Genomic DNA, 14975 nt, shown 5'->3' on the forward strand with positions numbered 1-14975 from the left:
GACATCGTGAAATTGAATTAAGGGAAAGGACGAGGATTGTTATCGAATTAAAGGAAATAATCAAAATATTAAACAAAAAATCAACAAAAATAAAATAGGGAAATCAGGAACAAAGACTTGTGTCAACTACTAATTAATCATTGGTTTAATGCCATATAAGATCCTTCAATTTTTAAGAAAATATTAATTTGATTTTAAACTTATATTGTATTTAATGTAAACTTTAATTGATAAAAAATAATTTATTTTTTATTAATAAAAATTGATGTTAAATATTACGATATTACGTGATAATTTATGATATTGATATGATAAATGATGAAGTATGATGATAATATAATAATGGATAATAAGATACATGATGATCAAATTTAAAAATATTCGATCATATCTATTCACAAAATATCAAATGACGATTTCATCCCATTAACAAGCTTTCTAAAGATTTAACATATTCGAATCACTTTAAAATAATTTCTACACTCCTAACTCAAATTGATGTTGTCTTGTTATTATGATGGTTGCTTCTGAAAGCAAAAAAAAAAAAAAAATAGAGGTGCAAACTAAGATTCATTAGCTTTAATTTGTTGGAGACTATTTTTTCTAATTAGGTATAATGATAAAATTACCCTAACATTCGTACAAATAGTTATTTTATTCTATACTTTTTGGATAAAATCCGTTAGTTTATTAACGATCAACTCAAGTTGCTGACGTAATAACTTTCTATGTGTTCAATTGTTGATGTAGTATGTGTCACATCATCCAAATCGATGACATAACATGTGTCACGTCATTCAAGGTAATAATATTATATGTGTCATATCACCCGAAAGGGATGACATGTCATGTGATATATTAGGAATTGGATACATGCGAAAATACCACGTCAATTACATAGGTTGATTATCACTCAACTAATTGTTTTTATCTAACGTGGTCTATTTTGATCAAAAATTAAAACGTTATGATTAAAATACTCTTAAAAGTGAATAAATGACAAAGTGACAATTTGTACAAATATTAAATAGTAATTTTGTCATTATATCAACCTCATAAGAGATAATTACTTTGGTGTATGAATGATTATATTGAAAATGTGTTTGAGAATAAACTCATATTAGCATGAGAAGGACCTGTACAATAAATAAATTTATTTTTTAATAGATGTTATGAAACTTCTGCTTAATAATAGAATTATTACACCTACCTTTAAACTACATCAATGTGATTAGTACAAATATTATTTCAAAACATTAAATTAGCTTTCCTAAACATAGAGGAACATAATGATAGTTGAGATTTATTGATTAACATCATATTGGATAAACTACTAGATGATAATTTACATTTTAGTTATGTTTACTTTCTATCATTAATTTTAAAAACTTATATTATTGATTTTTATATTTTGATCACTGAATCGACAACTCTTGTTAATTTGACGGCGTGACACGTGAGTAAAAAGAGTTGATTTCTAAGTTTTATCCTAAAACTTTAGATAAAATATTATTTTAACCTTAACATTTAGATAAAACATTAATATGACCCCTAATTCAATCAGTCTTCCACCGTCGGCTGTCACTCACTACCGTCACCACCGGCCACCGTTGGTTAATCAAATGTTGTCATCTCTAGTATATTTGAATCCTAAAATTTGTATTTCACTCCTTTTAACCTTTTGAACACGAATTTTGTGTTTGATTTCACTAAAAATAATCTCAATACTCAATGAATTTAGATTAAAACCCTTCAATGTACTTTAAAATTAAATCATAATAATAAATTTATTATTAATGTTTCTTTTAAAAAATAAAGATACCAAAAATCTTAATATGCATTACCACTAAACCAATAAATTTTATGTTTATAATATTATTATGTTATAATTTTTATGTTTATAATATTAGCCGAACTAACTCATTTTTTTGATAGGCGAGTAATCGATGGAATTACAAATGGAGTAGGCATTACAAGTTTTTTGGTATGAGAAAGTATAAAATATGTAGGGGGAAGTCGCATTTCGTTTTATCTATTATTGTATTTATTTTATGTATTCATTTCTTTAATAATTTATTACTTTATCTTATTTTAATTTTAAAATTTTATATGCAATTTAGATATTTATATTATCTATATATTTAGATATAGATTTATATATTTTATATATATATTATATTTCTTTATTTATATAATATATTTATTTTCTTTATTTATGGGCTCAAATCACAAGAGCTGACATTTTTAATTTATTTTTTTATTTATATCAAAATATTGAGCACTTCTTATAGGTAAATCTAACAAAATATATAATAGAAATATATAAGTCCGAATTATATTGTTAGTTTAAAATATTAAAACTTTATAAAATAAAATTATAATTTATAAATTTTAAAAGTATAATTAATATTATAAATATAATAAAAAATAACATGATATTTTATAAATATTTTTTAATATATATATATATATATTAAAGATGCGATAAATTTTAATATTATATTGAAGCAAAACGTGATAATCTGCTAATTACGATTCATTGTTGATGAATGGTATAATTCTTAAAATATATTTATATGAGGCTTTAATTTTTCTCATGATTAAATCTTTGTTAGTCGAGATTGGGTTGTACAATTGTCTCATACAGTTCGAGAGAGGAATATGACAGTTGATTGTATGGCGAAAATGGCTCGATCGATGACTCCTGGCTTACGCACATTCAGCACTCCTTTCGTTGAAGTGCAAGAGGTGATCCGAGCGAAAGCTGACAACTAGTGCTGGTGGCTCCTTTACATTCAAAAAAAAAGTGAGGCTTGAGAAACTCTCTAAGTGTGTTTACCAAGTTCATGAAGAGTGTTGTAAAATTCTTGATCAGTGTAGGGGAAATGTATTTGGGCTTTTAAATTTTTACAATATATCATTCCTTAGGATGCTTAAAGATCTTGGTTGCTTGAGTGATGCTTATTGGAAACTTTGACGAGCCCAACCCACTTACTATAGAAGACTTAGGATATACCACTCACACTACACCAACACTTTTAATGTTGCTTAGCCTTTTATCTTAAAAATTCTTAGTGCACAATAATATTTAGGCGGCAGGGTCGACCATATATCACTCAGGCGGCAGAACCGACCATATATCAATCAGGCGGTATAACCGACCATATATCAATCAGGTGGCAGAGCCGGCCATATAATAGAACTAACACAAGTGCATTAAGAACTTAGAAATAACTAAGGCTTAATCGGGAAACTTAAGAGAAGATAATATTTTTATTGATATAAAATACAATTACAATATTACTCACTTACCCCACTACTTTACTTTCTCTACCTCTAAGCTCTCGTTCTCTATCTCACACTTTTGGCACACTTTTCTCACTTTTTCACTCTTACTACAATGGTAAATCTTACCCCTATTTATAGATTCTAGTAGCCATTAGATTGTTGACACATGATAACATCTTAATCATTTAATATTATAAATATCTAGATTCTTCTAATATATCATTCTAAATATAATATTAAATATTACAAATATCTATCTAGATTTTTATATGGATATTTTTACACATCTATAATTTCTATATTATTCTAAAGTATTCTTAATATATATAAACTAAATAACTCTAGAATTTGCATTGTACTTTAACACTGCTCAACTGTTAATTCTATGGGAAAAGTTGCGCACAAAAATTGGTGAACAAATTTGATGGCCTTCGGTTTTAAAGGTTGCAGTGTTCATTTTGCATTATTGAGTCTCATATGCAAACAGTAATGGTTGGAAGAGAGTTTTTTATGTGAATTTTGGGTCCTTACAATTCAAATATGGGAACTGGGTTGGTTGGTTTTGAGGATCCAAATATGTTGTGTAGTCGGGGTTGGTGAAGAACATTATCAAAGTTCAGTTGGATTTCATCGACAAGCTTTGTAATATGCATGGTGGTAACAATATATTTACAAGCAATTTTGATATCTTTGGAAGTTTCCACGAGGCAGTTTGGGTAGGTTAGGTCTTGATGGCCATGGAAATTGTTTCGTCTCTTATCCTCTGGTTTGTCTTCTGATTTCTTCGTTAGGATCTTGATAATTTTTAATTCGTTATTGCATTAGTTAGAGGTGTTATTTGAATGGCTTTTGTTTTGCACCAGAGTGCCTTTCGTTTCCATGGTATATAGTTAGCATGAGAGTAATAGGTTTTACTTGGTGATTATCCTTTTTGTTTTCGTAGGTGGGGTTCTCGTGCAGTATTATCATTCTTAGTCGATTGGAGAGTTTTTAGTAAGGATATGTTATGTAACCTTGGTGTTTTTTGCTGATCAAGAGGGTAGATTGTAGGGTTTTGGTCGAATCAGTTGGATTTGGATGCTATTTTGCTTCATGTTGATCTTTCTAGCTTCTAGCTTCTAGTTTTTGTATAGTTGTATAGATTATGCTCTTTTTTTCCATTTAGGGTTAGAAAGGTTTTTAACGAATCATTCTACTTTGGTCATTACTTTTCGATTACGATAATAAAATCATTTTTTTGCCACAATAAAAAAAAACTCCGGTTGAGCTTCAAAATTAATACTATATCTTTTTTTATTAAATTATCCCCTAAAATATAAACTCATATTGTATATAAAGTGTATAACCACGAGATGGCTCCTACACCACTTATGTAATTACCAAAGTAATCTACCATTATGTGTGTGACCATTGATCACCATTGCACATTCGGTTGAGCTTAAAAATCAATATTTTTTAAAAAGTTCAACTCTTTTAAAGTATACCCTTTTTATCTAATTGCCCTCTAAATTTTTTTTGTTTTTGGAATATTCTGTCCCTTAACTTCCAAAAGCCATCTTTATTTTCCTATATTTTAACAACTACACTTTAATTCCTATATTAGAAGCAAAGCTAAGGTACATTACGCCAACAAAAATTTATAATTTCATCTCATTACTACACACTGCTATAAATTTATTAAAAACGTAAATACTATTCCATTAACACTAAAAACTTGATACTTAAACGTCAGCTCTTGAATCGCCAAAATTGATCAAACCCTACAAAAACCACAGAAAATGATGTTATCGCATTGAACAAAGGAACTTTACGCTTAAGAATCAATGGGTATGATAAACGAAATGTGTCATTCATACTGTTTGTAGTCGACATTAATGATGCTGGCGACCAGGTTGGCGATAAGAGCGAAGGCTTCACGGGAAAGATCGGTTGATTGGCATCCTGGGCAGTGATCAACGATCTTCACGGTAATGGTCTTGCCGGTACATGGATGCAGTACAGGGTTTCAGGGTTCAGTGCAAGTCACAGTGAACATTTTTCCACACACTGCACCGTTATTCTGCAGTGCATCGTCGGCTGCAGCCATCATGTTACCTTGGGGCTTGTTTCCGTGGTATGCAGAAGCTACCAACAATCACAATATTATATCATATAGTGTTCCAATTCAAAGTATTTGATTAAGTAAAGTTATGGACACTCATTTTAGTACTCCACCGTTAAAAACTTAACGCATCTAGTATTTAAACTATCAGTTTTGACTCGTTTTGTACCTAAACTTAAAAAAAAAAAATCAAAATTTAACATAAAATTTTGAAAAATGAAACAAAAACTAAACTTTAAGTATAATTTTAAAAAAAACTGAAAGTTAAGATATTAAAATGAACTAAAACTAATAGTTTGAGTACTAAACTCGTAATTTACCAATGTTCTAACTCGAGCTATTTAAAAGATTTCAAATATCAAATTGAACCACGAAAAGATAAATCGATATTTTATCAATGAATTTATTATCATAAAAAGGGGTATAAACTAATATATATTTGATCAATAAACCCTTAAAATTTGGAAATATAACCGAGCTCATTCTATGCCACAATTTGTTAATTTTTCCTAATTTGTTTCCTGCATTTAGATCTTAAGTAAATTAAGAAACATGTTTTAGGTTTATAATGGCCATTATAAATATTTTTTAAATGAGATTTTTAGAATATTTTTTTAAAATTAAATTCTACAAATATATCTATTTGAATGTTATCTAACGTATTTAAATGATTCAAAACCCTAATTTTCTAACTCTAAACCAATATAACCCCATTTAATTAATATATAATTGGTTTGAATCTCATTTATTTTCAAAAAAAAATAATTGGTAGGAAATCCATTTTTGTCTTTTTTTTTTGTATTTATGGATTTCTCATTTATATAAAAGATTATGAATTAGCATTAAAGGTGAATTAATTACAATAAATGAATATGGAAGGCAATTAGCCTATAAAATTGGACCATACATACATGTTAAAGTACTCACTACGACAACAACCTTAGAATTTGAAACCCTAATTAAGCAAATGGGGAACACTAGTTTGATTTTTGTTGGTATCTTTGCCTGCCTTGTCTCCATTGCTTCAGCAACAGCAGGAATCGCCACATTTTATACAAGTTATGTTCGTACGTATTTTTTTTTCAATTTTTTTTAAAATGTAATTAGGGCCTCGTTAAAATCCTCTCATATCTCTATCGAATGGAGGCTCGATTAGAACAACAGAAGGAGAAAAGAGTGTCGAGAGAACTTTACTTAATCAAATACTTTGAATTGGAACACTATATGATATATATTGTGATTGTTGGTAGCTTCTGCATGCTACGGAAACAAGCCCCAAGGTAACATGATTGCTGCAGCCGGCGATGCACTGTGGAATAACGGAGCAGTTTGCGGAAAAATGTTCACCGTGACTTGCACCGGACCTCGAAATCCCGTGCCGCATCCATGCACCGGCAAGAGTGTTACCGTCAAGATCGTTGATCACTGTCCGGGATGCCCTTCAACCATTGATCTTTCTCGGGAAGCCTTTGCTACTATTGCTGACCCGGTCGCCGGCATCATTAATATAGACTATAAACAGTATGAATAACACATTTCCTTTATCACATATCCATCGATTCCTTAGTTTGAACTTCCTTTGTTATCCAATAACACCATTTTCTCTGGTTTTGTAGGATTTGATCAATTTTGGCAATGCATGGACTGAGTATCAAAGTTTTTGTTACAATGGAATAATATTTAGTTTTTTTAATAAATTTATAGTAGTGAGATGAAAAGTAATATATCTTCGCTTTGCTTGTAGATCTCTGAGTTATATAGTAATGAATTTTATATTTAAAATTTAATTACAATAATGAATTTTGCAATATATTAAATACATTAATAATTTATTAAGATCAAATAATTATTTAGATTAACTTTCAAATTTATAAAATAACATTTAAATTTACAAAATTATTATGAAATCTATGATTCAGAATAGAAGTGAAGCAAGCATAGGCAAAAGGTGCAGTTATCAGATCTGCAAAATCTGAGCTTACCCTGCAAGATTTTGTTTTCTAATTTATAAGTTGTAGGAATTGATTTAGGTTTCATGTGTTTTCTTAAGTAGATGCAAGTACAGATATAATTATAATTTAAAAAGGGTAATCTACACAAATGGTCACTAATGGTTGAGTAAGTTTTTGTTTTCTCCAATGAAGTTTCAAAAGTAACAAATTGGTCACTAATGTTGTTGATTTGTCACAAATTGGTCATGAACGTTATCGGTTTATAATAAATCTATCACTTGACGTTAACAGTCTTTAACGTGGGTGACAAATAACTGATGTGGAGCGTTAAACTAACCGACTTGACAATATTTGACCACACGAGGCAACCATGGTGATTGTCTGACTCCCCTCTTTAAAGATCCTTAATCCTAAAAATCCATAGCCTCTTCCCTCTTCGCTGGATGAAAGAGGTTGGACGGCAAGAAGTGCTACAGGCTGTGAACTCTCTTACTTCTAACGATGGGAATTGAAAGGGCAAGATCCTTGGTCATTTTCCCTGACTCCATTGTCTCAATGCAAGCATCCACTAACTTGTGAACAAAGTCCAGCATCAATGCTTACACTGAGACAATCAGGGGAAATGACCTAGTATCTTGCCCTTGCAATTCCCACGGTTAGAAGTAAGTAAGAGAGTTCATAACCTGTAGCACTTATTGCCATCCAATCTTTTTCATCCGGAGAAGAGGGAAGATGTAAGAGGTTATGAGTTTTTAAGGATTTTCAAAAAGATGAGTCAAATTGTCAATCAACGTGGTTGTCTCGTACGACCAAACATTATCAAGTCAACCAATTTAACTTTCCATATCATTTTTTCGTCACACAAGTTAACAACTATTAACGTCGAGTGATCGATTTATTATAAATTAATAATATTAGTAACTAATTTATTACAAATCGAAAATATCAGTGACCAATTTGCTACTTTTTGAAATTTTAGTGGGAAAAATGAAAATACATTGAACTCAAAGACATCTTTATTTCATGTTGCCTTTCTGAATGCTAGAAGACATTGAACTTTCATGCTTATGTTATGTTGCACTCTTTGCTTGCTATACTAGCTAAGAAGGTTTTGAGAGGATTTGAGGTATGAGGGTTATTCCAAGCCTCTTTCATCCCATTTGTATGTTACAAATTCGTGTTATGAATCACTTGAATCTTGTGTTTGATTAGTTAATTAGGTCACTTGAATCACATGAACATACTTACATCAATATAATTATGTGTTTATTGTTAGGTACTAAGATATTGAGAGATGTACATACTTATACCGATGTAAGTATATATTAGGTACTATATTTATTTTATTTTATTAATGTTACATGTATGAGTTGTACAACGAAATATTATATCGAATTATTCCATAAAGTTAATAGAAAACATAAAAAAATATTATAGAAAACTTTTTATTATATGTATCATATTATTTTATAATAAGTATTAAAATATAGAATTTATAATGTTTGTTTATTGTATTTGTAAGAGTTCAATTTTGTCCGATCAAAATCAAATTGTATTTTAGAATTTATGTGATAATTTTATCAATTATTGATTAAATTTCCGTACTATGAAAAAAAAATATTCCCAAAAAAAGGGGGAAACTTGAAAGCTTAATGGAGAAGTTATTTCATGTAGTTGTTGTTTCGTGGCTTATGAGTGAAGTTCTCCAACATGACTTCAGACTCCTTTAACATGTCATGTCGGCTGTCTTATTATATGTCCTAGTTACGTTAAAGATTGTGATTTAGAAAGAAAGATAGAATTGATTCGAGTAGTAATTAATTTGATATCATATAAATAAATTTATAATTACAATCTTTATATGAAAAAAAATTTCATTGTCGGATTAGGTGTTGGGTGGTACAAATTCATCCCAATTTATGGGGTTAGACAGAGTTAAGGTATGATAAAACGTGTTATCTTAAACGCTTTTTGATATTTTTGGGTCTTTTTTACTACTAAATAAGTCTTATCCAAACCTAGTGAGCATACAAACTCACCAAGATTAGAACCAAACCCTCAAGTCAGGAGAAAGACTTAGTGAGACTACATGTTTCAAAGTAAATGAATCAAAGAGGAAGTATGGTGCGACTATAAGTTCCAAAGTAATCAATCTAGGATCGAGAAGTAACGAGACTGCAAGTATCAAAGTAGTCGAGCACAGGAAAAGACCTGATGCGATAGTGAGAGATAAAGTCGTCAAGCCAAGGGTGCAGAGTGAGCAAGTTCGCTCACAATATGCCAGGATGGAGGCGTGGTCCAAGTTGAGACGTCACATGCATAAATGGACACTTAGGCTTAGTTTGTTTTTACTGTGCAAACTCTACAAACATCTTATGTCTGCGTCGCGCAGACCACGTGCAGACATTAGGCTTCGCAGACCGTTTGTTTTTTAGAAGACAGAAGCTCTTTAAACGTCTGTGCGAGCTCTTCTTGGTGCAGACATGGTTTTATGTCTTCAAAAGTCTGCGGGAAAATTAAAATCATTTAAATATATTTTAAAATTTATTTTAAAATATAGATTGATTTATTTTAAAATATGAAAAAAATTATTTTAAAATATGGAAAAAATTATTTTAAAATATGGATTGATTTATTTTAAAATATGGAAAAAATTATTTTAAAATATGGATTGATTTATTTTAAAATATAGATTGATTTATTTTAAAATATAGAAAAATTTATTTTAAAATATGGATTGATTTATTTTAAAATATAGATTGATTTATTTTAAAATATGGATTGATTTATTTTAAAATATGAAAAAATTTATTTTAAAATATGGATTGATTTATTTTAAAATATGAATTGATTTATTTTAAAATATGGATTGATTTATTTTAAAATATGAATTGATTTATTTTTAAAAAAATTTATTATTGTAGTTGTATGGATTATTTAAATTTCAATATTATAAAACTAAAATTATTTAAATTTCAGTATTGCAAAACTCTTTTAAGTTTAAAAAATCAGTTTATTTTATATTTCAGTTTATTTTAGCAGTCTGCAGACGTTAAAAAACAAACAGTCTTCTTCTTGCAGACTGCAGACTTTTGGTCCACCTCTTCTGCTGCAGATGTGGTCCGCAGACTGCAGATCTTTTACCTCTTTAAAATTAAACACCACCTTAATGAGTATGTGAACGGTGATAAAGCAGAAAGGTTTGGTAAAACAACAATTAGTGGCGAGCATTCAATCGAGTCGAGTCAAGTTGAGTTAAAAAATTTTTGAGTTATTTAAGTTCACGAGTGCTATTTTATAACTCGGAGTTAACTTAAAATTTACTAGAGTCGAGTTTATAAAATTTGAGTCAAATCGAGTCGAGTTGATTTTTTGAATTCCCATTTAAATTTAATTACAAATATTTACAATATTATGACATTATTTAATTCCAATGAAATAATATTTTATAATCATGTACAATATACAATATATATATATATATATATATATTTTTTATATTTTGTTTATATATGATTCACATATATTATATAAAATTAAGAGACTCGACTCAAGCTTGAAAATCAATCTAATAATTACTAAAAAATTTGAGTTATTCAAATTGTATTTTACAACTCTATTTGAACTTGAAATTTTTTCAAGTCGATCCGAGTAAAAAATCGATTTTTCGAGTCGAGTCGAATTTTGTCCGCTACTTATAATTTCATTTGCATGTGTTATATCATAGAATCGCACGTAGAATAACATAACTCAACTTGACGTCCAAGCAACAATTATCCAGAATTTGTTATTTATTAATGTTTTGTAACCGAAAAAATAATTACTGAAATTAAATAAATCCAAAGCTTCTTCTTTCTTTCATGCTCTTCCTTTCAAACCCCCCCCCTCTCTCTCTCTCTCTGTTGATTACTGTATCTAAGCACACAGCTGCAACTATACATAATCATAAGCGAAAATTTTTTTTCTTTAAAAAAAGGAGAGTAAACAACTTTGAAGAATTAAATTCCATTGCCAAACATCAAGAGAACGAAAAGTGGGTAACTGTAAACGTGTTCTACAAGTCAAAAGCTTTGTTTTAATTTTTTTTTCTCTTTTGTTTCGTGTCAATCTTGTTAGAATTTTTTGCGTTTTACGTGTTTGGAGAAGTGGAGGAAGAACAAGAAGTGAAACTCGGGTTTGTAATGGGAATAAAATCAGAAGAACGAGAGAGATGACATGGTGCGATAATACTGTTGATGATAGGGCTCTAGAGATTGTCACTTCAGCCGCCAGCAATGAACCCGCCGCCGTCGCCTCAGAAGCAGACGTTTCAGCCACCAAAATTAACGAAACACCAACCATGACATGCCCTTCATGTGGCCATAACATGCCCTATCATGATCAGGTTCATACAGAACCATAACTTACACTACAAGTAAAGCCCTTTTATGAGCTGATGCTTTGTCTAATTTTATGTGATTTCAGGCGGGGATTCATGATCTGCCCGGTTTACCAGCAGGAGTGAAATTTGATCCCACGGATCAGGAAATTCTAGAGCATTTAGGAGCAAAGGTAATATTGGACAAGCACAAGCTTCATCCATTGATCGATGAGTTTATTCCAACGCTTGAAGGAGAAAATGGGATTTGTTATACGCACCCAGAGAGGCTTCCAGGTAACTAATTTCGCACCCTCTAAATTTTTAATATAAATTCTCAAGTTCGCAGGACGTCCGTTTCTGTGTATGATATGTGTTTCTTATCTGTTAACATTGTGATGGTGCAGGTGTAAGCAAAGATGGCCAAATTCGACACTTTTTTCATCGACCATCCAAGGCGTACACAACAGGGACCAGGAAGAGAAGAAAAGTACACACCGATGAGGAATGCGGAAGCGAAACGAGGTGGCATAAAACAGGCAAAACCAGACCAGTTTTGGTCGGTGGGACAGTGAAAGGGTTCAAAAAGATTCTAGTGCTCTACACGAACTACGGTCGGCAAAGGAAGCCGGAGAAGACAAACTGGGTGATGCATCAATATCACCTTGGGAGCGAGGAAGATGAGAAAGATGGCGAGTTGGTGGTTTCCAAAGTATTTTACCAAACTCAGCCTAGACAATGCAGTCCAAGTGGTAATAGAAAAAACATTCAAAGTCCTAACGTCGAGTATTACAATCAACCTTTTGTTTCATCTTATCATGGAAGTCATCGTTGTAGAGAAAACCCACCTCAGATAATCCCTAATTTTGTTGTTCGAGGTGATGGGTCATCGTTTTTTAGGGTAGCCTCTGGTACAAGCAAAGGGAAAGGGAGATCAATCTGAAAAGAACATTTTTTTAGACGACGACTTATTTGGTTGCTGTTGGTTTTGCTGTTCTGTAATAATCAAACTTAATTATCGGATTGTGGTTTTGCTCAGGAATTGAAGGAGGGAATGAAAGAATAACTCAGATGAACGTATGTTGTCTTCATGCATGGTCTTGAACCAAGGTCTGTGACAAGGGAGCAGCTGCCCTATAGAGATATATATTACACTAGTCATTTGGCAGAACTTTGTTTTTACTACAATCATATATTATATTCATTCTAGTCATTTATTATAAGGTTTGATGTCATTCATAGTAGGATTGTACCAAGATATACGACTCTTATAAACTTTCTGCTAATAGGACTATGGATGTATTATGTTTTATCACTTATGAATTGCAATCAAATTTGTGATCATCTTTAGGTTTTTCTTTACGAGAGAATTTCCGAGTCTTTTTAGAAGAAATTTGTGAAATATTTTTATTTTAGACAACTGAACAAAACCAGGCTGATTTGCTGTTATGGTGTTGTGGAAAAAAATATTGGTTGAAATAGGGTCTTATCAGAATTATTTTCGAGTCCAGTATGAATATTACAGTATTCGTCGAAAGTCGTCGAAAACACAATATATTTTTAAAAAGTCGTAGGGAATACAGTGTATCTTCGGACAACCTGAGCTAAGTCGTACTTCAATCCCCTCCAACTTACATATTGCAAAATTGCAATTTGCATGATGCAATTTCAAGTAATTTCAGGGAGGACACATTGAGATCATGGTGTCTCCTCAAAATTATTCAAAGTAGCACGATGATCCTCACTTCAAACGTTAAAGGCGCACTGTGTTTTTGGTTACTCTTCAATTACTGTAACATTCACATATTTTTTAATTTCTTTTAAAAGATATTTTAATTTAATTAATATTTTTTCAAGAACCCTACATCCATGTGGTACCATACTTGTAAAGTGATGGCCTATATTTCGTAGGCTCAAGCTCCCTTGGGGAAATGTCCACATTTTGTATGGGTCAAATCTCTCTGGACATCAATATCATTGATTGTCGGAGGTCCGATTGATTATTTAATCAACGATACCTTACAATCTTTTCCTGGAACTAACCAAGTTTCTTCAGCACTCGTCTTTCTTTTTCTTTTGGATAACTATACTTTTATGATGTAGATATATTCGAGTCCTATTGGGAGATTTTAATTCAAGTTTTAATTGAAAATAAAGTTAGATTTTATTTTAATTCTTTTAATCGAAGATCATTTGATAATTAAATTTATCTAATAAGTATTTTATTAGTAAAATTTAAATATATTTTTTTTCACGATTTGGTTGTTTCTAAGAGGCATAAATGTACCATAAAGTTGGTGGTTTCTGAAAGTGGACGGCGGCTGAATTCTTTTGACGATGTTTCTGATGAAGTTGTTAATATTTACAAAGACTTTCTTGGTTAACCCGAATCTACTGCCATTGATTGTTCTACTGATTTCATTAAGGGAATACTTCAAATTGAACTAAATGATGTATTGATGTGGCTACACTGCATCTGAAGACTGTTTTAACTATGTATTTATTTATTTATTTATGCATACATTGCATTTTATCTTTATTTGTAATTTTCTGACTGTCGGAGGTCTTCCATGAAAATTATTCGTAACCTGACGTTAAAGTTAGCCTACTACCCTACCTCCTCCTTACCCTATTGTATATAGGAATATGATTTTGTTGTTGTTATTGATGTGGCTAAGGATGATTTGGTTAGAAGAGTCGCTAAAGAGAAAGTCAAGCAACTCATTTTCTCATAGGGGAGGTTCCCCTACACCAAACCACCCCCACACCCCAATAAGACCAATAGTTTTATTAATTAGTCTAATAAGATATATAGAAGTTTATTTTGAGATCTACAGTATTTATTATAGTGTTAAAGGAATGATAAGGTGACGAGTTTATCCAAATAATATTTTTTTTATTTAAATTCGTCACTTCAAGGTAACGAGTTTTAATAAAATATATTTTTTTATTAAGTTTTATCATATCAAAGTAAAAAATTTGAATAAAAAAATATTTTTATTAAAACACGATACATCAAAACGTAACAAATTTTAAATTACTGTAATAAATGTCGTAGATCTCAAAAATAAATTTTTATATACCTTATTTAACTAATTAATAAAATTGTTTATCCTATTGACAAAAACACCCATGGGGAGTGCTAAAGACCATACTTGAGCAACTGCTCAGGCCCCATCTTTTATAGAACCCTTCATTTTTATATGATACTTTTTTTTTTCATAATTAAATCCTTTAATTTTATTCAATTTATTTTTTATCTTTATAATTGAGGTTC

The 14975-nt window shown here is 30.5% G+C and overlaps 2 protein-coding genes across 2 annotated transcripts; both read left to right on the forward strand.

Moving 5' to 3' along the window:
- Positions 1–6276: 6276 nt before the first annotated feature.
- Positions 6277–6920, forward strand: LOC120151656 (putative EG45-like domain containing protein 1). Its single transcript, XM_039164034.1, has 2 exons — positions 6277–6456; positions 6640–6920. The coding sequence occupies exons 1-2, from the start codon at positions 6357–6359 to the stop codon at positions 6918–6920; spliced, it is 381 nt and encodes a 126-aa protein (XP_039019965.1). The 5' UTR covers positions 6277–6356.
- Positions 6921–11351: 4431 nt separating this feature from the next.
- Positions 11352–12948, forward strand: LOC120151658 (NAC domain-containing protein 73-like). Its single transcript, XM_039164035.1, has 3 exons — positions 11352–11725; positions 11806–11995; positions 12106–12948. The coding sequence occupies exons 1-3, from the start codon at positions 11552–11554 to the stop codon at positions 12639–12641; spliced, it is 900 nt and encodes a 299-aa protein (XP_039019966.1). The 5' UTR covers positions 11352–11551; the 3' UTR covers positions 12642–12948.
- Positions 12949–14975: the final 2027 nt, after the last annotated feature.

Source organism: Hibiscus syriacus, unplaced genomic scaffold (assembly GCF_006381635.1).
Source record: "Hibiscus syriacus cultivar Baekdansim isolate YM2019G1 unplaced genomic scaffold, ASM638163v2 tig00111064_pilon, whole genome shotgun sequence".
In the NCBI taxonomy this organism is placed as follows: domain Eukaryota; kingdom Viridiplantae; phylum Streptophyta; class Magnoliopsida; order Malvales; family Malvaceae; genus Hibiscus; species Hibiscus syriacus.